The following is a 27,837-nucleotide window of genomic DNA, read 5'->3' as shown; positions in this document are numbered from 1 at the left end:
CGTGCATCCATGGGGGCCAGCAGAGCAGAACCCAGGAGGTGGAGCAAATTTGGATGTAGGAAGTCTAGTCCACCTGTAAGTGTTGGGGGCATGCAGGCAGAAAAAACAGTCAGAGTTCTGATCCTTCCCCACTCCATCAGAAAACCAGAAAGAACACTGTTTAGTGGGAAGCCATTTCAGTAGGGATGAGCAAAATTGAGAATTTGCATTACATTAATTTATCTAAAATAGGGAGATTATCCCTTTTTTCAAAAGGCATTGGAGTCAATGAGGAGGGTCAATGGCTACTTTTGGGATTTCACCATCAATGCTATGCAATATGGTAGCATAGCATAAAGGTGACCCCACCCGCTGCAATTCTGCTCTCTCCATACCACTACCTCCCATCTCCTCTTTAAAAAAAAAAAAAAAAAAAAAAAAAAAAAACACCACACAGGGAGGAATACCTACCAGGTGGTTTGGGTGACCTTTTCTCTTTGGGCGACTTTTCCTCTTTATTTGGACTTTGATCAGATGAAGAGATTTTACGTTTGGGTTCAACGGACCTTAAGGGTTTAGGCATAGTGTTCATGGATGGAGAGTTACTTTGAGATTTTGGATCATTAAAGGGTGATGGAGGTGCTATAAGTATGTCTAGACTGCCGTTATCGATGGCTTCATAGGGGTCTTGCGCAACAATCTCATACATTTCTGGACTATGGGGAGGCACTGGGCATGGAAAGGGGTCTTGAAGTTGAGGATTTCCACCGATGGGAGGCAGACGTTCTGCCTGGGTATGAAAAGTGGAATCCACTACTTCATAGCACTCTTGGCCATCAGGCTGGCTCATCTCTGGCCCAGCAAAAGAAGACATGGAAGTAAAAGAAGTTGAAGGTGTTCTCAGGGTGTCGTTAACAACTTCGTAGCAATCTTGTGAATCCAACTGGGGGATCTCCTTCACTGGAGCAGATGTTTTCTTTGAAAAGGGTAAAGCTTGAGATAAATGAGCCAAGAATGGACGTGGTTGTGTTGCTTTTGCCCTCATGGAGTCATCAATAACTTCGTAGCAATCTTGGTTGTCGGAATGATTGGTCTCCAGTGCTTGGGAAGACCTTTTGTTTGAAACATTTGAGATCTGAGGTTTTAGGGGAACTTGAGGTTTGCCGGAGGTTGGAGTTTTAAAAGAGTCATCAATAACCTCATAGCATTCCTGGTTGTTAGATTGGTTGGTGTCCAGACTTGAATGAAAGTTTGCAATCGATGATGCTGAACAGGACTGTCTATACGATTGTGGACTTCGTGAACACATCCCTTCCCCACTGGACTGTGGGGGGTCTGTAATATTGAGGGTCTGTTTAAATCCCATACTTAGCCGCATATTTTGTTGTGACTTGTTCCCAGAGGATGTATTCTGAAGCACTCCCGGACTTGGCTTTGCTGCCACGTCAGGTTTTCTGGCGATCAGTGGTGGTACAGACTTAGGTTTGTTCTCTAAAGCGCAGATGACCCCTAAAAGAGCTGGGTTAGAGCGCACATTGGATATGTTCGTTGGCCGAGAAAGGTTGGCCGGTAGGGTGTTTGAGCAGCCGGGGTCTTTAAATTTGTCACGGATCGATTTGAAGTCTAAAGGTTGTTCCTTAAGGGAAAACAGACAAATATAGGATTATAACACTTGAGTATATGGAGAAATATTGTATCATTGTTAATGCAGAGCACTATTATACATCAACTTTTGTAAACCCTAAAATTGCTTTGTACATCGAGCTCCACACAAATTTCTTAATTTTTCAATGCCCTTCCTTTTTTTCTATTTACTCGGCAGCTCATCCTATGCATGGCAGACGCTCACCCTGTGTACACCCTGCACTTGCTCAGTAGGGGGTCACTGGTATTGTGTCAGCCTGGCACATGTGCACAGGGCTGCTGTTAGAAATCATGGGGCCCCCGGTGAAATATCAGGGGTCTAAACAAACACCCAAGGTCTCGTTGGAGACAGAAAGAGATTGAGGACTCCGATTCCTCGATTCTTTCTCTGCAGCCTCAGCTGCAGGGTGAATGAACAAGAAGCACTCTGTACAGAGGCTCCTTGTTCATTCACAAACTGAAGCATAGTAAACACAAGGAGGGCCACAGGGGGATTGGTTCCAACAATTGCGCCCACTCCTGCTGGGTGGTCTGGGACCCCCTGTTGAACTAATGGGGCCTGGGTCCCGTACAGCCTAGCTGACAGGAACAATGAACCAAACCTAACAAGCAGCTCCAACCACATGAACAAGCCACTCATTCGTGCAACCAGAATACCTGTGAGAATGAACCTTTAACTATGTTTTTTAATTTTTTTATAATTTTTTTCCAATTTTAGTTTTTTTAAATGTTTACATTTTATCAGATGTGTGTGTGTGTGTGTGTGAGCTTTGGTGACATATCAGAGGTCTAAACAGACACCCAATGTCTTGTTTTTTGAGACAGAGAAAGATTGAGGACTCAGATTCCTCAATCCTTCCTCTGCAGCCTCAGCTGCAGGGTGAAGGAACAGGAAGCACTCTGTACAGAGACTCCCTGTTCATCCACAAACGGAAGCATTGTAAAACACAGGGAGGGCCGCAGGGGGATTGGTTCCAGTAATTTCTCCCACTCCTGCTGGTCTGGACCCCCCTGTTGAACTAATGGGGCCTGGGCCCTGTAGAACCTAGCTGACAGGATCAGTGAACCAAGCCTAACAGGCAGCTCCAACCACATGAACAAACCACTCATTTATGCAACCAGAATACCTGTGAGAATGAGACCTTAATTATGTTTTATTTATTTTTTACAATTTAAGTTTTTTAATATTTCACTTTTTTTATCAGGTGTGTGTGTGTGTGTGTGTGTCTTTGGTGAAATAGCAGGGGTCTAAAATAGACACCCGACATTTCGTTTATAAGACAGAGAAAGATTGTGGACACAGATTCCTCAATCCTTTCTCTGCAGTCTCAGCTACAGGGTGAATGAACGGGAAGCACTCTGTACAGAGGCTTCCTGTTCAATCGCCAACTAAAACGTTGTAAACACAGGGTGGGCCACGGGGGGATTGGTCTCAGTAATTCCGCCCACTAATGCTGGTCTGGTACCCATTGAACTTATGGGGCCTGGGCCTCATCCAGGAGGGCATGCGCTAACCCCTCTAGCAGCAGCCCTGCACATGCAATATTGCGATTAGAAATCTAATCATAGTACAGTGCATGCGCCGGCCAAACAAAAATGTTGGGGACTACACTGTGCATGTGCCAGCCAGATATTGCAGTAATAGACCCTACTGCACATGCATACCATGAGCAACACACCGGCTGCAGGAGCGCATGTCAGGGCGGCACCAGGGATACATCGGAGACACCTCATCCTGTAATAGACTGTATACATCATATAGATGCTCCACTTGCAGGTTCAGGGCATCCCCCAGGCTTTCATGGTAGCGCTTGAGAAATGCATTTAGGCTGTATACCTGCTGATCAGCTGTGGCCAATCACAGCACAGCTCTGTGTGTTTGCAAACACAGGATTTCTCTCTGCCAGTGACAGAACTACCGCCATAGTGACCCACGTGGGCGCTATGGGGCTCGCAGCCGAGTGGGGCCGGGGAGGATGAGGAATGCATACTGTACTTGCCAACTCTTTTTTTTTTTCCTTGCCGCCACTAGAGGTCCACGGCACTGGTCATTTCTGTTTCCGTCACCATTTTACAGAAGACCAGTTAAGGAAGAACCAAGAGGCGGAGCCCGGGTGGCAATGAAAGCAATTACAATAGAAAAATGGAGCTCCATTTCTATTGGCCACTTTCTTGCCACCCAGGCTCCGCCTCCTGGTTCTGTAAAAGGCACGGAGACGAGCACAGAGAGTCCTGAGCGGCGCCGAGGCCCGATGGAGAGTCCTGGGTCCCGGCACCGCGCTATCCCTGTCAGACTGAGACACAGCTGTCTCTCTCACTGGCTGCCTCCTATCACATCGTGCTGCCCGGAAAGTCAGTGACAGTCTGAGCACGCCCAGGTGCATGAATGGGGGGGGGGGTCTGTACTCCTGGGGGGGGACAATTGTCCTGGGGGGGGTCTGTACTGATGGAGGAGGGTCTATACTGAGGGAGGACTATGGGGGGAGGGGGGTAATGCCATGTTTTTCCGCACCGGGTGACACCAACCCTAGTGATGCCACTGGTAACTGGGGGCCCCTGATGTAAGGAGGGACTCTACTGGGGGCACCTGATGTAAGGAGGGACTCTACTAGGGGCACCTGATGTAAGGAGGGACGTGGCAGGTGACACACTCGCGGCTCCCACTGATTCTGCATTATGGTGAGTTATGAACTATTTTATATTACAATGTAATAATAGAAATAATGCGCTTTAATCATCCTGACACCATAACAACCATGGTGCCGGGATGATTGAAGCGCTAACACCAGATATTGGAGTATCTTTATCTGTTGATTGATAAACTTTCTGGAATACATATATTGCCATTGTGGTGTAGGATCTGGGCCTGCTGTCCCTCCATCCCTCTCTTTCTTTCTTTCTTTCCTTCTCTCTCCTTCCCTTTCTTTCTTTCTCCTTCCCTCTCTCTCCTTCCCTCTCTTTCTTTCTCTCCTTCTCTCTTTCTTTCTTTCCTTCTCTCTCCTTCCCTCTCTTTCTCTCCTTCTCTCTTTCTTTCCTTCTCTCTCCTTCCCTCTCTTTCTCTCCTTCTCTCTTTCTTTCTTTCTTTCTTTCCTTCTCTCTCCTTCCCTCTCTTTCTTTCCTTCCCTCTCTTTCTTTCCTTCCCTCTCTTTCTTTCCTTCCCTCTCTTTCTTTCCTTCCCTCTCTTTCTTTCCTTCCCTCCCTTTCTTTGCTTCCCTTTCTTTGCTTCCCTTTCTTTCCTTCTTTCCTTCCCTTTCTTTCCTTCTTTCTTTCCTTCTTTCCTTCCCTTTCTTTCCTTCTTTCCTTCCCTTTCTTTCCTTCCCTTTCTTTCCTTCCTTCTTTCCTTCCCTTTCTTTCCTTCCTTCTTTCCTTCTTTCTTTCCCTTTCTTTCCTTCTTTCTTTCCTTCTTTCCTTCCCTTTCTTTCCTTCTTTCTTTCCTTCTTTCCTTCCCTTTCTTTCCTTCTTTCCTTCCCTTTCTTCTTTCCTTTCTTTCCTTCCCTTTCTTTCCTTCCCTTCCCTTTCTTTCCTTCCCTTTCTTTCCTTCTTTCTTTCCTTCTTTCCTTCCCTTTCTTTCCTTCTTTCTTTCCTTCTTTCTTTCCTTCTTTCCTTCCCTTTCTTTCCTTCTTTCCTTCCCTTTCTTCTTTCCTTTCTTTCCTTCCCTTTCTTTCCTTCTTTCCTTCCCTTTCCTTCCCTTCCCTTTCTTTCCTTCCCTTTCTTTCCTTCTTTCTTTCCTTCTTTCCTTCCCTTTCTTTCCTTCTTTCCTTCTTTCTTTCCTTCTTTCCTTCCCTTTCTTTCCTTCTTTCCTTCCCTTTCTTTCCTTCCTTCTTTCCTTCCCTTTCTTTCCTTCCCTTTCTTTCTTTCCTTCGTTCCTTCCCTTCTTTCCTTCTTTCCTTCCCTTTCTTTCCTTCTTTCCTTCCCTTTCTTTCCTTCTTTCCTTCCCTTTCTTTCTTTCCTTCCCTCTCTTTCTTTCTTTCCTTCCCTCTCTTTCTTTCTTTCCTTCTTTCCTTCCCTTTCTTTCCTTCTTTCTTTCCCTTTCTTTCCTTCTTTCCTTCCCTTTCTTTCCTTCTTTCCTTCCCTTTCTTTCCTTCTTTCCTTCCCTTTCTTTCCTTCTTTCCTTCCCTTTCTTTCCTTCCCTTTCTTTCCTTCTCTCTCTCCTTCCCTCTCTTTCTTTCCCTTTCTTTCTTTCTCCTTCCCTCTCTTTCTTTCTTTCTTTCTTTCTTTCTTTCTTTCTTTCTTTCTTTCATCCCTCATATATCTCAGACTCGGACACCTCCTTTGAGCCACGCTGTTTAAGCCACGCCCACTATTTAATTTAAGCCCGCCATTTTTTTGTGGGGGGGGGGGGGGCCCCATACAACATTTTGCTATGGGGTCCTGTGATTTTTAGTTATGCCCCTGCTCCCTGCCATTCAGATATGAAATCTAGGAGAGAAACCCAGCCAGATCAGTAAATAAAAGCAGCACACACACACACACACTTGCATGGACTTGTTAGGCACACAGTTAACCCCTTAAATGCCCTCCCATCACCCAGCCAGTGCCATTAGTACAGTGTACAGTATTATCACTGAACACTGTATTAATGTCACTAGTGACGTCGGTGTCAGTTAGTGTCCCTCCCAGAGAGGGTCCGTTAGCGCCAGATTGTCTGCCACACTATCACAGTCACATTATAAGTCACTGATCACCGCCATTACTAGTATAGTGTCTCTATGAATCAGTTTCTTGATCACAATTAGAACAATACTAGTGTCCCCAATAGTATACCTCCCAACTTTTTGAGATGGGAAAGCGGGACACCTATTAGCAAAAGTATGTAGGCATAGGACACCCCCCCGCCACGACCCTAACCGCTTGCTCTTTGGAAGATTCCCCCCCACCCCTCCTTCCAGGTAATTTTTTGCAACACGGCACTACGTTACTTTAACTGCCAATTTTTTTTTGCTCTTTCAAAAAAAAAAAAACTTTTGAAAAAAAATGCTATAAAACATATCCCATTAATGTAAAAAAAAAAAAAAAAAAAAAAAAAAAAATCAAATTTCTTCATCTTTTTGGGCCAATATGTATTCTGCTACATATTTTTGGGTAAAAAAAAATCCCAACAAGCGTATATTGATTGGTTTGCACAAAAGTTTTTTTTTTTTTTTTTAAAAGGTGTTTATTTTGATTTTGTAACATAAAAATACAAGGAGGAAAAACAAAAAAAAGAGGGACTGTAAATACATCTGTGTAAGGTGCACTTAGTAGGGCCCCATACATAGTAAAAACACTTTGCACAAAAGTTATATCGTCTACAAACTATGGGATATTTTTAATTATTTGTTTTTTACTAGTAATGGTGGCGACCGTATATGCAAGTTATATGGTTTGGCAAGCTGTTAAAAGAAAATTATACAAAAAAAATGTAATAAAAAATTATTAGGGCTATGCAATAGAATAGTGTCCCCAAAAAGCCAGCGTTAGCAGATTCAACCCCCAATCACTGCCAGCACTTACGACATGTAGCAGAATACATTTTGGCCTAAATTTATGAAGAAAATTGATCTATAGGTTTTATAGCAGAAAGTAGGAAAAAAAAAAAAAAAAAGTATTTTTTACCCTCACAAATTTTTAATAAATAAATAAAATAAAGAAAAGCCCAGAGGTGCTTAAATATAAAAAAAAAAAAAAAAAAAAAAAAAAAAAAAAAAGCTCTATTTGTGTGAAAAAATAAAAAAAATAAAATAAACCAGTGGTGATTAACCACTTGCCACCCAGGCCAATTCTGCCATGTAAGAAAATCATCATTTTTTTTATAAATTGTATAGAACCCCCAAACATTATATATGTTTTTTTTAGCAAAGACCCTAGAGAATGCAATGGCTGTTGTTGCAACTTTTTACCTCGCACAGTATTTGCGCAGAAATTTTTCAATTGCGTTTATTTTTTTATAAAGCACAAAACAGTAAAGTTAGCCCAATTTTTTTTGCATAATGTGAAAGATGAAGATTTACGCCGAGTAAATAGATACCCAACATGTCACACTTCAAAATTGCGCACGCTCGTGGAATGGCGCCAAACTTCGGCACTTCAAAATCCCCATAGGCAACGCTTTCAAAATTGTTACTGGTTACATGTTTTGAGTTACAGAGGAGGTCTAGGGCTAGAATTACTGCCCTCGCTTGCGGCGATACCTCACATGTGTAGTTTGAACACCGTTTTCATATATGGGCGGGACTTGCGTATGCGTTCGCTTCTGCGTGCGAGCTCACGGGGACAGGGGCGCTTTATTTTTTTTTTTATTGTTAATTTTACTTTACATCTGGTCCACCGGAAATCTCTATGGTAAACATCCGGGGGGCGGCGGATCCCGTCTCCAGCTCACCGATGGATGGAAGCGGCGAGTCGGTAGAAGGGCGGGCGGCAGGAGGGGGGGGGTCCCGGGTCCCCCTCTCACCACCCGTAAGGATGATCAATCGGTGGAACAGCCGCTATGAATCGCCGGCTGAAAAAGTCGATATCTGAATGATGCCTGTAGCTGCAACCGTCATTCAGATAAACCCGCACAAAGTCAAGGATGTCATATGACGGCCGGCGGGCGGGAAGGCGTTAAATATCACAAGAAAGCTCTATTTGTGTGAAAAAAAAATGATATGAATTTCATTTGGGTTCAGCGTCGCACGACCGCGCAATTATCAGTTAAAGTTGCGCAGTGCTGAATAGCAAAAAAAAAAAAAATGTCCTGGTCGATGAGAAGCGGGTAAAACCTTCCGGAGGTCAAAGTGGTTAATCCTTCAGTAATAAAATCTTGACAGAGGTTCTAACGTTACATCTAAAGTTACAGAATACATAAAAAGATAAAAGCTTGATGGGAGACATCCAAACCTGTGAGATCCTCTCCGCCTCGGAAGGATAATCGCAGTGAATCGCCTCCTCGCCGGCGGCTGGTTTGGCACCGGCGCCCTGAACATCTCCTCTATATAGAGGCACCTCGGTGGCCGCAGCGTTGTTGGCTAAACACAACGGCTTTGTGACATTGTTATGAAAAAAACAAGGCTGAGGTTTGTAGAACAGAGCGGATTATTGTCTGCCGTTATTATGGGATACAAGGGTTTTAGAGTCTCTGGTGGAGGTGAAGATGTCCCATCATTCCAGACGGGAAAACTGACCAACGGCATAGAAATGATTAACTATCAATCATTTAAAGGGCTGGTCCATGCAGGATGGATATTGTAGAAATGGGCTGTGATCTCCCGGTTTGGTACCCAGATGCTGATGGTTTCCAGGGGGGGGTATAAAATTATCCTCCTTAAAGCGGAACCTTCAGTCATTTTTTCATCTTTCCATCTATTAAATCCTCAGCCCTTGTTGTTGTTTTATATCTTTGGATAGTAAAACTTTTTTTTCTGCCAGTAAATCCCTTATACAGCCCACTTCCTGTTTCTTGTCTGGTCATTAGCCTAGGCTTATGACATCATGTACAGCTCTCTCTCTCACTCTCCTGAGAGTTTGCCAGGAAGGGAGTCATAAGGGGGCCAATGAGAGCTGCAGAGCTGGAGCTGTGTAAATCCAGGAAGTGAACAGACAGCAGCCTCAGCTGCCCACAGTTAAAATGGCTGCAGCCAGACTCAGTGGAGGGAGATTTTCTGCAGCATATTTGGCAAGTACAGAATCACAGTATATATATATATAAAATAATATAAGTGGTTGGAGGAGAAGCTTCAGAATAGCAAATATGTTTTTATTACAGGTTATGTGAGCAGACGGCAGTTCCTCTTTAAAGTGGTTCTAAAGCCTAAACATTTTTTACCTTCATGCATTCCAGTAAAAAGCGTTTTAGGCATCAGCACCCCTCCCCCCACCCCCCTGTTACTTACCTGAGCCCTCATTTGACCCAGCGCTGTGCACGTCTGCAGCTCTTCTCTACCCTCATCTCTGGGTCTCGCTGGCTTTGCTGGGGCGTTGGGACCCATTGGTTGCCAGTGCTGTCAATCAAAGCCAGTGATGAGGGGGTGGGGCCGAGTCCCGCTGTCTGGGTCAGTGGACACAGCAGCAGGGCTCGGGAGCGAGAACGCATGAGTGCCCCCCCCCCCATGGGAAGCGGCTGCTCATGTTGGTTAGTGGACAAAAAGAGGAGGGGCCAGGAGCGTCGGTGGAGGTTATTCAAAAAAAAAAAAAAAATTACCTTTACAACTGCTTTAACTACTTCCCGCCCATGGCAATTCTGACGTTTCTATATGAGATTTTATATATATATATATATATATATATATATATATATATATATATATATATATATATATATATATATAACATATACATACAGTGGAACCTCAGATTACGAGCATAATCCAGAAAAATGCTTGTAATCCAAAGTACTCGCATATCAAAGCGAGTTTCCCTATTGAAGTCAATGGAAACGAAAATAATTAGTTCCGCATTGACTTCAATGGCATGCAATACCGCATGCGGCCAGAGGTGGGGGGGGGGGCGTCGGAGAGCCTCGGAAACGGCCGGAAAGGCCCGAGGACACCTCGGCTGACCTTGGGCAAACCTCGGAAAGGACTTCGTTCCCGAGGTTTGCAGAGGTCATCCGAGCTGTCCTCGGGCCTTTCCGTGCATTTCCGAATGGCGCTGATCGGCTCCGGTGCCCCCCCCCACCTAAGGCCAAACATGGTACTGCACACGCTTTGGCCTGAATCGTGCTCATTTTGCGAGACAGCCCTCGCAAAGCGATTTACAATTTTTAAAAATACAGTGCTCGTATTGCGAAACGCTCATTAACCGCGTTACTCGCAATGCGAGGTCCCACTATAGTATATATATTTATTATCTCTCCCCCCCCCCCCCATCTATCTCACCATCTCTCTATACACACAGCTTTATATATAATTTGGGCAGAGGCCCTAGAGAATAAAAATTGTGGGTGCTGCAATTTTTATGTGCATATATAGAAGGAGCGACAAACCAAAAAGAGTCCAAAATGCATTTTATTTTATTGATGTTGTGTTAAAAGACAGCCAACAGGGCTCAAATGAACTCCCCCTTCATCAGAGCTACAATAAAACATAATAGAATATAAAAATAATTGTGACTGATAAAAATCAGGAGCCTAAAAATCGTAAAAGATCATGGATAACGTACATATACATGTGTGTACACAAAGGTGCATCCAAAAATAACCACATATTCACAAACATGCATTCACGCAATGAGATGAAGAAATTAGGAAATATCAGATATTAAGTGATAATAAGTGAAGCAATTTTTTTTATTTCACATTGTATTTACGCAGCGATTTTTCAAACACAATAATAAAAACACACTTTTTTTTTTTCATTCATTAAAAAGCATAAACCATTTTTTGGAGCTAATATATAAAAGATGATGTTATGCCGAATAAATAGATGTCATACTTAAAATGTGACAGATTGGATTGTTGGCCAACAAAACTAAAAATGGTTTTTCAGCTCTTTAGCGCCACCCTTTGGGCTCCTTCTGCTAATTTCGTGTTAGTAGAAGTTTGGGGAGTGTCGATTCGCGCTTTTCATTGCACGCTTTTCATTTTGTTTCTGAACGGCCGTTCGTCAACCAGCCAAGTTGTGGAATCGGAGGAGAGAACGTGTTATTTATTATTGGCCTTGGAGTTATTGCTTTGACCCAAGTCCAGTCCAGGAACAGGAGGAGGAGGATTTCTTGGACCAAAAATTGGTTGCTTTATTAATCGTGACCAATTATGTCATATGCCTTTGCTGCGGGAGCTCCAGGAGAATAATCCGGATGATTTTCGGAATTATCTCTGGATGACGGACCCCTGCTTTTAAAAACTTTTGGCATTGGTGACCCCCCTATATTAAGAAGCAGGACACATGCATGAGGCTTCTATTTTATTTTTTGGTTGAATAATAATGATTTGATTTGATATATTTTCTATTTTTTTGGATGCATAGAATGCACTTTTTGGTTCAGTTCTATTGGCAGATAACATGTCTAATTTTATTTGTTTTCTTTTTTTTAATGCCCAATAAAAAAAATTGTGTAGAATAATACTTGGCTATGTGATTTACTTCAAATGACAGTTTGGGAGTCGGCAGTTACATGTTATAAAATACAATGTAAAATTTACAAGGGACGCCAACATAGTTGTATCTTTGATCTTAAAAACTACGAGATAATGGTGATGTGGTAACTTAAAAAAAAAATAAATAAAAAAAGCATAATAATATTATTCTTGATATCACTAGAAAAAAAAAAAAAGCCTTTAAAAATTCGTTTGCAATAACTCCATCAGTATCACCAGCAAAGCAGCTTCATTATTATCCCATTAAAGAAGAAGAGAATTGTGCGCTGCATTTCCAGATTTCATAATTTGCCGCGTCACGAATGTTAATTCTCCATTACGAACGCTAGTTTACAAGACCGACCGCTTCCGGCTCATCCTTGCTTCCGAGCATGCGTGTTTGTACTTTGGATTTTTGTCCGACGGACTTGTGCACACACGATCAGAAAATCTGACAGACATTTGTCTGCGGAAATTTTTAAAGCCTGCCATCCAACATTTGTCCGTGGAAAATCCGACAACAATTGTCCGATGGAGCGTACAAACGGTCGGATTTTCCGCCAACAGCCTGTCACCACACAATTCCCATCAAAAAATCCGATCGTGTGTACGGGGCTTTACAGAGGAGGTCTGGTACTAGAATCATTGCTCTCATTATAATGTTCACGGCGATACCTCACATCTGTGATGCAAACACAGTTTACCTACGTATATGTTCAACACTGGTTGCGAGCACGGGGGGGGGGGGGGTAGGGGGTGGGGGTTGGGGGGGTGGGGCGCACTTTAACAATTGTATTTTTTTTTCTTTCCCTTTAATGATTATTACATTACATCTGGGGTCTGTAAGACTCTGGAAAGCATGCGATAAAAGCAAAAACACAAACACATTGATCTCTGCTTTCCAGAAGAAAAAAACTTTACGTTTACATCTGCCAGAACTAGAAGTGATGTCATGACATTGCTTTCGTCCTCCGAGAACCATAGATAATCTGGCGGCACCGCCAGATCACATAGCGGGCTCTCTGATCACACAGGAAAGTCCAGACAGGAGTCAGTGGGCGACGGGAGGGGGGCTGCCTGTAAAAGCCATCCAGCAGCTAATTAGCCGCTAGAATGGCTTTTACATTACAGGGAATTGCCGGCTGAGAAAAAAAAAAAAAAGATATTTTGGTGATGCCTATACTGTAGCTGCAGGCATCATCCTGGTACAACTATTGAAAGTCCAGGATGTCATACGGGTGGGAAGTGGTTAAATCTGACCTCCCCTTCAGTCTTCCACAGTTGTACCGCCTCCTCTCCTGGACTGAAACGGCTTACTCCGATTTCACTGCACACTGTGAGCTTCTCACAATGTGCATTAGAAGCTGCAGTAAGTCAGATAGAGCCTCATTTCCTGGCTGGAGGATGCCCTACATCATCTATCTCTTCCCTCCCCAGCATGGCTGTCCCTGGCCTGTCCCTTTCATTAATTGGATTCCAGTTCTTTCAATCATGCTGGGCATGACACGTGGGAGATACCGAGGATGATCCACGTGAAACCGGTTTTTGATAAAGTAACCAGGCAAACAGATAAATCAGTGGATAAAATATACAGTATGGGGGCTGTTTACCTGCCAAAGGGTTGTGTTTCTGTCCATCCAGTACTGATATTTACACAGCTCTGCCACACAGCACAGCCCTGCCTAGCAAGGACAGAAGCACAATTTTTTTTTTGCTGCAGTTTAGGACACTTTTAGGTCTTTTCCCTCCACTTGCCTGTGACTGGACAGCGGTGGCATCACTTGTGCGGCGCACCCAGGACGCACATCCCATGTCTCCTGTAGGGTGCTCCAGGTTCCCTGACACCCCGATCATCCAAAACTTCAGCAGCCAGCATCTCTCCCTGCCGGCTGCCTGACACATCAGTGAAACAGAAAATGTCAAACCTGAGGGAAGCTTCCCCTAGGCTCCTCCCCAGATCTGACGTGTCATATGACAGAACACGGGGAGGAGCCTGGGAGGAAGAGCGTCTCCTGGCACTGTGCCTTGCTGAATCTGAGGTCTGTGCTGGGAGAGGAGATTTGGGGGAGGGGAATCTGAGAATTTGAGCTGGGGGGGGTGAATCTGGGGGAAAGGGGGGGGGATTTATACTAGAAGGGGAGTTTGAGGGAGAGGATTTGTGCAGGCAGGGACGGGACAAGGGGTGAACAGGAAGGGGCAGCTGCCCTGGACACTGTGGTATCATGTGAGGTGGGTGGGGGGGGGGGGGCACAACACAACACAATTTGTGTTGGTAGGGGAAATTTGGGGGGCAGCAATGGTGGTATTGTTGGTGGGGGAATTTGTTGGAAAGTGTGCCAAGAGTGGTAATTTAGGGGGATTTGTGTTGGGAAGAGGGGGAAAATAAATTTTTGTCATAGGAGGGGGGGGGATTGGGGAGAATCTGTGTTGGGACGGGGAGGAGGGGGGGGGATTTGGAGTGGGAGGGAGAAGATGTATACTCAGAGGGGAAATTTTAGGGATAGAGGATTTGTGCTAGAAGGGGCGATTTCTTTTTTTTGGGGGGAGGGGGGAGAAACACAAGGATTTGTGCTGGGTTGGGGGGTTTCTGCTGACACATCTGCTTATACATCTTTGGAGGGGGGTGGTGGTGAGTAGTTTGGCATGTTCGCCCTGGGCTCTAGATGATTGTCCCGGCACTGGGATTTTTGCTGAAAGGGTAAGGTGGGGGACAATTTGCACTTCCCTGACTTCTACACTGTGCTTACTCATTTGTTACTCCTGACCCGAGCTCTGTGTGTCATGTACTCCTAAATCCAACACTGACTGCAGCACCCGGTGCAATGCACATCCCTGACCCCTGCACTATCTACAGCGTCCAGGGGTCTCAGACTGGCGGCCCTCCAGCTGTTGCGAAACTACAAGTCCCATGAGACATTGCAAGGCCAACAGTTACAAGCGTGACTCCTCCCACAGGCAGAGGCATGATGAGACTTGTAGTTTAACAACAGCTGGAGGGCCACCAGTTTGAGACCCCTGATCTACACCATATTGTACAGGACATACTTCTCAAAGTGTTGAAGGTCTCAACAGTTTGCGGTGGCTAAGCAGTCCCTGACTATTTCAGTGAAGTTTACTATGCTTCAGTTTGTGAATGAGCAGAAGTCTCAGAGCACCCGCTATTCATTCATCTGTGCAGCTGAGGCTGCGGAGAAAGGAACTGATCAAAGTTTTATGTTTGGGGGGGTCCTGTAGGCTGTATGGGGCCCCGTGGTGCTTAACAGCAGTCCTGCTCACATGTAAACAAAGAAACTGGGACGATGATTTTGTTACTTCCGGTTTCAGGGCCACCATTTCCTGGCCGGTGTAGAGTCACATATGGCGACCCATCACATTTCGCTACCCGCTGAGTGCACGCGCGACGCCGCCATATGCCTTTCAACACTTTTACGACAAAACTCCCCCCTCGCGGGCTCGCTTCACTTGCCACGCTTTGAGCACGACCTCACTTGCCGCGGTTCGGGCACGGCCTCACTTCGCTCGGCATAATTATATTCTAACTCTATGTCCACTTGGGATGGTGGGGCTTGAACCTGGACTTCGGGGTGGAGCACATATGGCGTCGTCGCGCATGCGCACTCCAGCGGGTAGCGAAATGTGATGGGTTGCCATATGTGACGCTACACCGATACAGCCACATCTAACCAAGCAGATCTGTGCTCGGTTAGAGGGTGTGAAGAGCCGGCTTATCAGTGTGAATGTCCCATCGCAGGATTGCCGGTTATCGGCTTTCCTTTCCTCACACAGTGACAGTGCTGGGCAAAGGAAATGCCGATAACTGCCACCTGTTTTCATGTGTAAACAAAAAGAATTTCACTGCATTCAGGTTGCGGACTGCAGCTGGCATCAATCATTAGACGCGTGCAATTCGTTTAATTCCGAATTCGTTTAACGAATTTTGACAAATTCGTCAATTCGGAAATATCCAAATTAACGAAAACCCGTTTAACGATTTTTTCCCGAATATTCGTACATTCAAAAACCTGAAACAACTAATTAATAACTTAACTATTAAATGATAGGTATTGGAATTTCCTTTCAAATTTGGCTGTTTATGAACATAACGAATACGAATTTATCCGAAGTTACACATTATCCAATAAAACTTTTTATTATTAAAAACATATTATCATTATTATTTATTAATTAGTGCCGTTCCATTGGTTTAGATGCGGCATTCGTTATTTCGGATTATTCGTAACTTTGGATAAATTCGTTACATTCATAAACAGCCAAATTTGAAAGGAAATTCCAATACCTATAATTTAATAGTTAGCTATTTATTATTAGTTAAAAAGTTAGTTATTCTTTTGAATTTTTGGATTTTTTCTTTCTTTCTTATTTTCGGATATACCGTATTTATCGACGTATAACACGCACCGGCGTATAACACGCACCCCAATTTAGGAGGGAATTTTAAGGAAAAAAAAACTTTTAGGAGGGAAGTTGAAGGGAAAACAACTTACATTTAAATGCCCATCATTGCAGCCTTCTCAGTGCAGACTTCCCATTGCAGCCTTGCCCCAGTGCAGCCTTGCCCCAGTGATCCCTGCCATTCTGGGCTTCAAAATCGCCGACCGCGATTTGAAAATGGCTCCGCCGGCGCCGAAATACACAGAGCCGAGGACCGGCTCTGTGTATTTCGGCGCCGGTGGCGCCATTTTCAAATCGCGGTCAGCGATTTTGAAAATGTGACATCTCGGGATCGCAGGGGATCGGCGTATAACACGCACCTGCGATTTTCCCCTGATTTTAAGGGGAAAAAAGTGCGTGTTATACGCCTATAAATACGGTACTTATTTTTGAATTGCGATCATAACGAATGACCCGAAAAAACAAAGAGGAATTAAATGAAAAGGAACAAATTTTTCGGCAGTACACATGTCTATAAATCATAGGTAGCTATTTGCAAAATACTGCAAAATAAAAATGCAGCGCTTAAATTCCATTCTAATAAAGTCCATACACCTCATAGAGCACGCGGAGTGTAATAAACATGTAAACAGTTGTTGGTGAGATAAAGTTCCTCCACCGACACCACAGCACACCAAACCTCTTACCCTCAATCATGGGATACTAACTTATAGGTGGTCTGACTGCACTCCAACACTCCTCAGGCTCACTCCTGTTCACCAGATACTGCACCAGACTAAAACCCTGTTGTCCCATCTGAGAGCATCTCTTCACAGGTTGGATGTGACAAAAGTAAGAACAGAAACCTCCTCATAGTGTAGTAGGTAAATAATACTCAAAAATGCATTAAAACAAATCCAAAATACTCACACAGTAATGATGAAAGCCAAGCATGTCATATATAAAAGCTAAGGAAGTTTCCAACCAAGTTCCCTGAAGATGTCCGATTGGATGAAACGCATTGGATGGAGCCTGGATACGTCACGTCCTGCTGCTGTATGCACAGACTGTGGCTGTCTTGGTGGTTGGAAACTTCCTTAGCTTTTATATATATGACATGCTTGATTTTCACCATTACTCTGAGCATTCTGAATTTGTTTTAATACATTTGTGAGTATTAACTTCTACACTATGAGGTGTCTGTTCTTGCTTCTGGCATATCTAACCTGTGAAGAGATGCTCTCAGAGTGGACAGCAGAGTTTTAGTCTGGTGCAGTATCTGGTGAGGAGGAGTGAGCCTGAGGAGTGTTGGAGCACTTTCAGACCACCTTTATTTTAGTGGTCCACGTAGGGTTGCCACCTTTTCTTCAAGCCAAACCCAAAGGTGTCCCAGCAGCCTGCCTGGTAAACCTTTTGGTGCCCCAAGGAGAGTAGTAATGCGGTGCGCATAGCGTGCCACAGCAAAATGTGGGTGTGACCAAATTGCTCTTGCTGACATCATCGCCCTGCCCCCAGACAGCCGCCCGCAGCTCCTGGATGGTAACAGATTTGTGTGGGACTATCTTGGTTGCTTGGGGAGCCACAGCCCAGTGTAAATAATGTGTCTGGGTTTTAGTCCGCCTGAAACCCGGACATACGATTCCAATCCCGGACAGGTTGCATTCCTAGGTCCATGCTTGAGGGTAAGAGGCCTGGTGTGGTGTCGGTGGAGGAAAATTATCTCACCAACAACTGTTTACATGTTATTACACTCCAGGTGGGTGCTCTGTGAGATTTATGGACTTAATTAGAATGCAATTTAAGTGCTGCATTTTTATTTAAGTACCTGTTTACACGTGATCAGCTGTGATTGGACACAGCTGATCACATGGTAAAGGACTGCTTTGATTGGCCCTTTACCTTGATGAATGCCCAGGGGTCACACAGGGTTCTGGGAGGACGTCAATAGCCACCCTCACATAACTGGAGGTCTTCGCTGTAGCCCTTATTCAGCTATAGCACAGTCGGTAAGGGGTTAATGCCAATTATTGACCTGGAAAAAACATGAAAACTTGAAAGCAAGAATGAAGTCAGTATTACTGATCTGTATTCAAGTTCAGGCCTGCAAGACGGCTACAGACCGTGCATACAGCAGCGCTACATGTTGTATCCAGGCTCCACCCAACGCGTTTCATCCAGACATCGTCAGGGAACCTGGTTGGAAACATCCTGAGTTTTATATATGACATGCTTGATTTTCACCATTACTGTGTGAGTATTCTGGATTTGTTTTAATACATTTCTGAGTATTACTTAACTACTACACTATGAGGAGGTTTCCGTTCTTACTTTTGGCACATTTTTTGGCACCGTCCTAAATATATTTGCATGCTTTTCTAACAAGAAAAGTGTCCAGAACACCCAACCTGTTCTCAGAACGGGGGGAAATATGACAACAATGTAGCTGTACAGAAGTCAACACTGCAGAGCCATGTGCTGCAACCAAGACAACCTGATGGGGCGGTTTTCACTCACGGGGTCAGAATTAAAGTATTTGTCTCTATGTGGATTAATAAAATGCTGCAAAGTTACGTTATGTGAGGTTTGCCTGGCAGCTTTGTAAATGTTTGATATGGTGAAAATATGGTCAAAATATTTTCACGATTGCGTTTCTGGACCAGATTTGTAGATTATATTAGTTACATCTTGTTGACCCTTTGCTGCCACTTTACAGAGAACTAGCTTAAATGTGCAGAGTCCACTTTAACGGCTGTTTAGATGAAATATCAACCACACATGGAGGGCGTTGATTTCACTGAGCCAGCCGGCTCATAGACTTGCATTGTGAGAAGGAGCAGTAAATAAAAAAAAAAAAAAATACTGTCACCACACTGTGTGCTCGGTGCGTTCATGTGACTACTACCCCCATTCACATATAGGAGTGCAAACTATACATAAAAATGCTTTTTCACCACTTTGAGGACCAGCGTATAATATCTTTTCATTACCAGGCCAATTTACAGTGCTAGCTTGACTGACAAATCCCTCATCATGCAACGCAGTACCCAAATACATTTTATAGCATTTTTTTTTTTTTTAATATAGTAAAAATGTAAAATAAATAAATAAATAAAAATCTCACACACACACAGTTAAAATAAAAACGGCAGGACAGTACTGCCTCAGTACCCCCGCACAGCACAGATCTGTGATCGATGTGTCCTTGTCCAATCACAGCTGATCACAGTGTAAACAGTATTTACCGGTTATTTGCAGTCCTCTCCTCACACTAACAGCCGATAACCAGCAAATCCACACAGGGGACATCTACACTGATAATAAGGCACTGATCATCAGTTTCCTGATTATCAGTGCTGCCCCAACAATGGCCAACTAGTGCTGCCCCAACAGAGGCCCAACCTTGTGCTGCCCCAACAGTGGCCCAACCAAGTGCTGCCCCAACAGTGGCCCAACCTAGTGCTGCCCCAACAGTGGCCCAACCTAGTGCTGCCCCAACAGTGGCCCAACCTAGTGCTGCCCCAACAGTGGCCCAACCTAGTGCTGCCCCAACAGTGGCCCAACCTAGTGCTGCCCCAACAGTGGCCCAAACTTGTGCTGCCCCAACAGTGGCCCAACCTAGTGCTGCCCCAACAGTGGCCCAACCTTGTGCTGCCCCAACAGTGGCCCAACCTTGTGCTGCCCCAACAGTGGCCCAACCTTGTGCTGCCCCAACAGTGGCCCAACCTTGTGCTGCCCCAACAGTGGCCCAACCTTGTGCTGCCCCAACAGTGGCCCAACCTTGTGCTGCCCCAACAGTGGCCCAACTAGTGCGCCTTATCAGTGAAGGAGAAAAATTACTCATTTAGAACATTTTATAACAGAAACTAACAAAAACTTAAAATAAAATAAAACCCAGTGGTGATTAAATGCTGCCAAAAGAAATCTCCCTTTGTCTCAAAAAAAAAAAAAAAAATGGTAAAAATGTCACATGGGTACAGTGTTGTATAACCACGCAATTGTCATTCAAAGTGTGACAGTGCTGAAAACTGGCCTGGGCATGAAGGGGGTGAAGTGCCCAGTAGGCAAGTGGTTAAACCTGCAAGGGGCACAATAATTTTATTTTTGTGGCAGATTACTACCGCTTTAAAGAGCGTGATGTCTAATGAGACCGGGAATGACAGTCACATGGCTGACAATAACGATCCTTATGTTGGAGTTCTATGAACGGAGCCCATTGTGATGAACATTCATGTTCTATTGATTGGCAGGCTGGAGTCACCTTGGTACCTTTGTGGCTTCCAGGAAAACTGAGATCATGTTTGCTGTGAGTGTGAAGGATTATTGTTACAAAGTAATCATTAGAGAATATATTTTGTTAAACAATTACTACATCACTGAATTCATTATACAAAACATTGTAAGTGTGATCCCTGCTCTGTATGAATGCAGGCTGCAATGTAGAATTGTTATTGGGGATACTTCATGGCGATTAACCCCTTCTTTACCAGCAGAACAGGATTTTGAACACACTCCCGGCTGTGGGGGAGATTTACTAAAACCGGAGAGTGCAAAATCTGGTGGTAGCCAAATCAGCTTCTAAAATCAGCTTGCTCAATTAAAAGCATTTGTTACCCCCAACACTTCATATTCCTGATATGTGCCTGCTGTACCATGTACTTGTATGAGAAAGTCTCCTGTACAGTGCCTTAAAGTATTCATACCCCTTGAAATTTTTCACATTTTGTCATGTTACAACCGAAAACGTAAATGTATTTTATGGGGATTTTATGTGATAGACTAACACAAAGTGGCACATAATTGTGAAGTGGAAGGAAAATTATAAATGAATTTCAAATCTTTTTACAAGTAAATATCTGAAAAGTGGGGGGGGGGCATTTGTATTCAGCCCCCTTTACTCTGATAACCCCCAACTAAAATCTAATGGAACAAATTGCCTTCAGAAGTCACCTAGCTAGTACATAGAGTCCACCTGTGTGTAATTTAATCTCAGTATAAATACAGCTGTTTTGTGAAGCCCTCAGAGGTTTGTTATAGAACCTTAATGAATAAACAGCATCATGAAGGACAAGGAACACACCAGACAGGTCAGGGATAAAGTTGTGGAGAAGTTTAAAAGCAGGGTTAGGTTATAAAAAACTATCCCAAGCTTTGAACATCTCACGGAGCTCTGTTCAATCCATCATCCGAAAATGGAAAGAGTATGGCACAACTGCAAACCTACCAAGACATGGCCGTCCATCTAAACTGACCGGCCGGGCAAGGAGAACATTCATCAGAGAAGAGCCAAGAGGTCCATGGTAACTCTGGAGGAGCTGCAGAGATCCACAGCTCAGGTGGGAGAATCTGTCCACAGGACAACTATTAGTCGTGTTCTCCACAAATCTGACCTTTATGGAAGAGTGACAAGAAGAAAGACATTGGTGAAAGAAAGTCATAAGAAGTCCTGTTTGCAGTTTGTGAGAAGCCATGTGGGGGACACAGCAAACATGTGGAAGAAGGTGATCTGGTCAGATGAGACCAAAATTGAACTTTTTGGCCTAAAAGCAAAACGCTATGTGTGGGGGGAAAACTAACACTGCACATCACCCTGAACACATCATCCCCACCGTGAAACATGGTGGTGGCAGCATCATGTTGTGGGGTTGCTTTTCTTCAGCAGGGACAGGGAAGCTGGTCAGAGTTGATGGGAAGATGGATGGAGCCAAATACAGGACGATCTTATGCCGTGTACACACGAGCGGACTTCTCGGACTGAATTCCGAAGGACTTTTCGATGGAGTTCCGACGAAACGGACTTGCCTACACCCGATCCCACCAAAGTCCGATCATTTCAAACGTGATGACATACGACCGGACTATAAAAGGAATTTCAATAGCCAGTAGCCAGTAGCCAATAGCTGCCCTAGCGTCGTTTTCGGTCCGTCGGACTAGCATACAGACGAATTGATTTTTCAATAGGAATTGAGTCCGTCGGAAAGATTTGAAACATGTTCTATTTCTAAGGTCCCTCAGATTTTTCGACAGAAAAGGTCCTATGAAGCCCACACATGATCGGAATGTCCAACGGATTTGTTCTGTCGGACCTTTTCTGCCGGAAAGTCCGGTCGTGTGTACGCGCCATTAGAAGCAAACCTGTTTGAGTCTGCAAAAGACTTTAGACTGGGGCGGAGGTTCACCTTCCAGCAGGACAATGACCCGAAACATACAGCCAGAGCTACAATGGAATGGTTTAGATCAAAGCATATTCATGTGTTAGAATGGCCCAGTCACAGTCCAGACCTAAATCACATTGAGAATCTGTGGCAAGACTTGAAAATTGCTGTTCACAGACGCTCTCTATCCAATCTGACAGAACTTGAGATATTCTGCAAAAGAGAATGGGCAAAAATGTCCCTCTCTAGATGTGCAAAGCTGGTAGAGACATCCCCAAAAAGACTTGTAGTTGTAATTGCAGAGAAAAGCGGTTCTACAAAGTATTGACTCCGGGGGGCGCCATACAAATGTACCCCCCACACTTTTCACATATTTATTTGTAAAAAATTTTGAAAACCATTTATCATTTTCCTTCCACTTCACAATTATGTGCCACTTTGTGTTGGTCTATCACATAAAATCCCAATAAAATACATTTACATTTTTGGATGTAACATTACAAAATGTGGAAAATTTCAAAGGGTATGAATACTTTTTTCAAGGCACTGTATTGCTTCCTGTGTGAACTCCCTGGTGTTCCTGCCAGTCCCTCTGCTTTAAAAACTGACCACACTAAGCAGGAGAACACACATTGGTCACTTCTCTACCCATGCTGGGAACTCAGAGTACTCTCCTCCAATAATCATACTTTTCCTGACCCCCCCCCCCCTCACCACCATTCACTAGGAAGCTCAGTGTGCTGCTGCTTCTCCTCCCCCCAGCTCTTATGCAGCTGAGAACAGAGGGAATGTGATCACTTATTAAAAAGGTGAAAAAAAAAGGTGTTTATAATGTTTTTTATATCTATACAAAAATGTTTTGCCTTTCATTCTTATGTTAAGCTGAATGGGTTGTTTTACAAGGTGATCTTTTACAATCACATTAAGCTTTGCCAATAAAACCTGGAAGCTGATTGGTTTTTATGCAGAGCTGCACCAGATTTTGCACTCCAGTAAATCAGCCCCAGTGAGTTAAAAGTCGTCTGGCCAGGGTTGCACTTTGGAAGTGGAAGATAAATCACATCCACAATCTGACAAGGGTACTGTCTCCCCCCCCCCCCACCCCCACCCACTATGAATTACAGGCACCACTATCCCACCTGTAGGACTGGCATTGCAGGCGACAGCGGGTTCACCGATTTCCCCCCCAGTGAATGAACACAGAAGTAATGACTGTCACAGACCCTGTGTAGTGGCTGGGGAAGAAGCTAATGGAACACGATCAGTGCACCATTAGCTTCAGTGGAGGAGAAGAAGGTGGTGGTGGTGTCTTATAAAGGCCCTTTTCACACCTAAAAGTTTGGAACTGAGGGCGGAATCAGCGCAATTCTGCTCACAATTCCAAATAGGAAAAATCATGGTAAAACACGCAATGCGCACCTTATAAAAAGGGAATTAATCCTTAATAGCACCCTAAGCATGTTACGATTTTACCACAATTGTCGCACAACAAAACACACATGAAAAATCATCAAAAAGGTGCCAGAGCTAAAAAAAAAAAAAAAAAAAAAAAAAAAAAAAGGAAGAAGCTCATCCCCCTCTCTGAGCTACAATGCGGCGAGTTCCAGAATATACATGTCCTTTTTTTTACTGCCTTTTAGTACATGGGAGTACTATAGAAGTCAATGGTAATACATCAATATTGCATGTAACACGCATTGGCAACATGTCTAAACACGCCTTGGTCAATGGCTGTTAACTATATCCATTAATAATAGCGCACATAAGCCTGTGCTTAAAAATACATGTCAGCACACATTGAGGCACGTGCCAAACGCTACAAAAGAAACGAACCTCTGTGCACAGATCCTAATGGGCTCTTAGACTTTTATTATTATTATACAGGATTTAAATAGGAGCGCCAACAGTTTGCTCACCGCTTTACAAAATAAAGGCAGACAGTACAGTTACAATACAATTTAAGGGCCAGTTCACACCATAACGTGGTTCGGGAAACCTATGTTCCACGAACGTTTCCCACACCATGTTCAAAAAGCACTGCATTCACGGTCTGCAGCTGATTTCGATATTAAGGCAATGACACCCCCAAGTGCAAGCCGCAAACACAATGTCTTTGCCCGCACCGGATCTCATAGTACAGTAGAACCATGCAATCCGGTTGTCCTTAGTGAAGGCTTCATAGGTGTGTATCACCAATTGAAATGGTTTGAATTTAATCATCTGTAATATAATGGCTGCGAGATAGATTTCTCCACCCTATGAAGTTCTTATTTTTAAAGTATCTTCTTTTTTATGTAACAGTCTCCTTATGCGACTTCACTTTTTCCTGGTTCCCGCACTCGCCCGGGAGATTGCCAATTTTTTGGCCTTGTGACGCCTAAAATTCTGGTGCCGGCTATGTGGGGTGAGTTTTCTTTTTTGCTCCAAAGTCAACCATTTCGTATGGGCTTAATCCTTAATATTGAGGGATTTACTGAAGGGTATATTAGACTCTATCTTTATTGATTTAAGATGCATGACAGTATACCTTGAAGGTTGGTCATTAGTTATGCGTTTTTTATTCTAATATTGTACATTTGATTTATATACTTTCTTGTAGATCATTTTCTGACCTAATATAGTCCTGAAGAGGGGGGGGGGGGTAAACCCGAAACATGTAGAGTGCGCAACTGGAAGAACAAATCTCTGCGTGTAACAGCGCGGGATTATATATATATATATATATATATATATATATATATGTTCTTCCAATTTGTGTCAGACAAGTGGATACTCCATGATTAGTAGCATCCAATGCAATTCATCTACTATTGAAGGCTTTTTATTATGTGTGTGTTTGTGCATAATAAATGTATATATTTTTGTAAACTGACTGTTGTAAGTTTATACCGGACCACGAGAGTCCATGTTGCCTCCAGAACTGTCCAAATTTTTAATTAGTAATAGGACGAAGGTACATTCATTTTTTCATAACAAGTAGCATTTCTATACAATGCAATCCAGTTGCATTAAAACAGAGCTCCACCCAAAAGGGGAAGCTCCACTTGTCCCCCCCCCCCCCATGCTGCCATTTGGCACCTTTTGAGGGGGAGGGAGGAGCAGGTACTTAGTGTTGACAGGTATCCGCTCCCACTTCTGGGGGAATTAGCTGCGGTGCATGTGCAAAAAAAAAAAAAAAAAAAAAAACACATTAAAATTTAAAGGGGGAGGAGCTTTTAAACAGTATGGGTACACTAAGGCACTCTTTTTTATCTCTGCGTTTCTGATTATGCACAGAAAATGCACCTGTTGCTCGCATTGCCTTTACACGTTAATGGCACCCCAAGCACGAATTTGCTGTATGCTTTGTCATGGTGGAAATGCACCAAAAGCACGGTAAAAAAATAAATAAATAAAAATAAATAAACACAGCATGCCCTGCTACAAAAAATAAATAAACAAATAAAAAAAAAAAAAAAAGGGGGGGAGGAAGAAGTACAGGAGTTTCTTTGGGGCATTTGTCACACGTAGGACAACCCAAGCAAGTGAATGGGCTTTCCTATGCTTGACACACGTTAGCACGTGAAAGTGCAAAAAAAGCAAAAGCAAGAACGCGAGTTCCCGCTACGTGCGGATGTGAATTGGATCTAGGTTTACATCTATGCAGGTTGCGGCTGATGAGTTTCTGACACGTTGTTGCATTTCTTAAGTTTACTTTACACTCTGTACCACTCAAGTTGCATTAAAGTCACACTCTGTGGTACAGAACTGTCATACTTTCCTATTAGTCCAAAGAAAAGAAAAAAAAAAAAAAAAAAAAAAGGGGAAACCCACACAAAACACATCAAAAAAATCTGCTGCGGGGAAAAAAAAAAGTACCTGATCCTTGCCAAAGAATGCACCGGCTGAAAACAGATGTGAACTAGATCCATGGGAAACAATGTTAAATGGCGTATAGTGTATTACTAAATTATACATAGAGATATATATATACATATACACACACACACACACACACACACACATATACGTGAATAGGATCTAAGAGGGATAAAAAATAAAAATAATATATGGAACCGCTTTGTGTCCACCTGCAGAATTTTTGTTGTTGTTGTTGATTTTTTGTTACATATTAGATCACAAAAACAATTCCCAGAAATACAATTTCTAAGGACAAATCCTTCCAGGGGGTTCAGCCAGGAAATTCAGATTTCACTATATGATATGTGACGTCATTTTTTTTATTCAGCGGCACACAATTTAGGGTGCAGAGCCCCCCACCCCGGTCATGAAGGGTTTTGGTACCCCCAGATTGAACCTTCCATTGTTATCCTCCTCACCACCCCATATAATCCCCATTATTTTACAAAGTCTTACCATGTCCATGGTGTCTGCAGCGTCCCTTTCCTTTACTTTTCTTGTCTTTCTGTCACTAAAGGAATTTGTCAAAACATTTTTTTTTCTTTTTTTACTTCCTGGTAACAGAGAGAAAATTACTCATCTGAGTCCTAACCAGGCTGCTTTGGCTTCAGATCCATTCTGGCTCCTCCCCCAGGTGCCTTAATTGTTTTCTAATGAACTTCCTTCATGTTTCTGAAAAACTTCAGCAAAAAAAAAAGTCAACCTGATGGGAGCTGCCATTGGCTTTAAAGGGACAGGCTGCATGGGGTGTCATCCTGATCCTGACTTCAGTGCTGAGTACGGGGGAGCCGAACACACCTCGGCGAACAGGGGTAAAGTCCGGGTGCTGAAATTGAACCCCATTGAAGTCAATGGGAGCCAAAAAAAGGAGGTCAGGCTATTTTGTGTGCTAATAGGTAGGGATCAGCTCAAGGTTTGTGGGCCTGAACATTTATTTCCACTTTTACACATAACGGCTTCCTACTGTCAATGGTTGTTGGGGACTAGGGTTACCACCTCATCCCTTTAAACCCGAACACGTATGAATTACAGGTTCTGAGACTAATTTAATACAGATAAGGCACCATTATATTTATACAGGTATCTGCACCCCCCCTCCCCCCTGAAAGGTGCCAAATGTGACACCGGAGGGGGGGGGGGTCCGAAAAGCGGAGGTTCCATTTTTGTGTGAACCTCCGCTGTAAAGGGGGGTTCCGGACGCAATTTTTTTTTTTTTTTTTAAAGTCAGCATCTACAAACCACTGTAGCTGCTGACTTTTAATAAAGACAATTACCTGTCCAACGAGCCTGCGATGTCTGGCCCCCCCCCCGAGGCCGATCCGTCCCCATCCTAACTAAGGGAAATAGGTGTGGAGCCTTGCGGCTTCACTGCCCGTTTCCTACTGCGCATGCGCGAGTCGCGTGGCGCTTTGTGAATGGCCCCGTTGTATCCTGGGACACACACAGTTCTCCCGAGAAGGCAACGGGGCCGCTCGCCAAAGAGGAGGAAGCACCGCGGGATAGGAAGAGGCAGATTAGAAAGACTGCCTAGCAACAGGGGTTTCAGGTAAAAAAAAAAAATTTTCAAATGTTTTTTTTTTTATTTAAAAAAAAAAAAAAATTTAATGCTATTTTTTTATTTTAGGGTGGGCCTCCACTTTAAGACAGGGCCTCTTTTTTTAGATGTGGTGTTTACAAGTTAACAGTTTTTTTTTTTAACTAGAAAATTACTTAGAACCCCCAAACATTATACAT

At 43.6% G+C, this 27,837-nt stretch overlaps 1 protein-coding gene across 1 annotated transcript in view; it reads right to left on the bottom strand.

Moving 5' to 3' along the window:
• Positions 1 to 26,810, bottom strand: part of FYB2 (FYN binding protein 2) — a 95,362-nt gene extending 68,552 nt beyond the window's left edge. Inside the window, exons 1-2 of the mRNA XM_073593883.1 lie at positions 26,560 to 26,810; positions 451 to 1,615 (exon numbers count right to left, since the gene is read on the bottom strand). Of these exons, the coding sequence (XP_073449984.1) occupies positions 451 to 1,615; positions 26,560 to 26,568 (1,174 nt within the window). The 5' untranslated portion in view covers positions 26,569 to 26,810. The remainder of the gene's footprint in view (positions 1 to 450; positions 1,616 to 26,559) is intronic.
• Positions 26,811 to 27,837: the final 1,027 nt, after the last annotated feature.

This window comes from Aquarana catesbeiana, linkage group LG07 (genome assembly GCF_042186555.1).
Source record: "Aquarana catesbeiana isolate 2022-GZ linkage group LG07, ASM4218655v1, whole genome shotgun sequence".
NCBI classification, from domain to species: Eukaryota; Metazoa; Chordata; class Amphibia; order Anura; family Ranidae; genus Aquarana; species Aquarana catesbeiana.
This window is presented reverse-complemented; position numbering and strand designations above follow the sequence as displayed.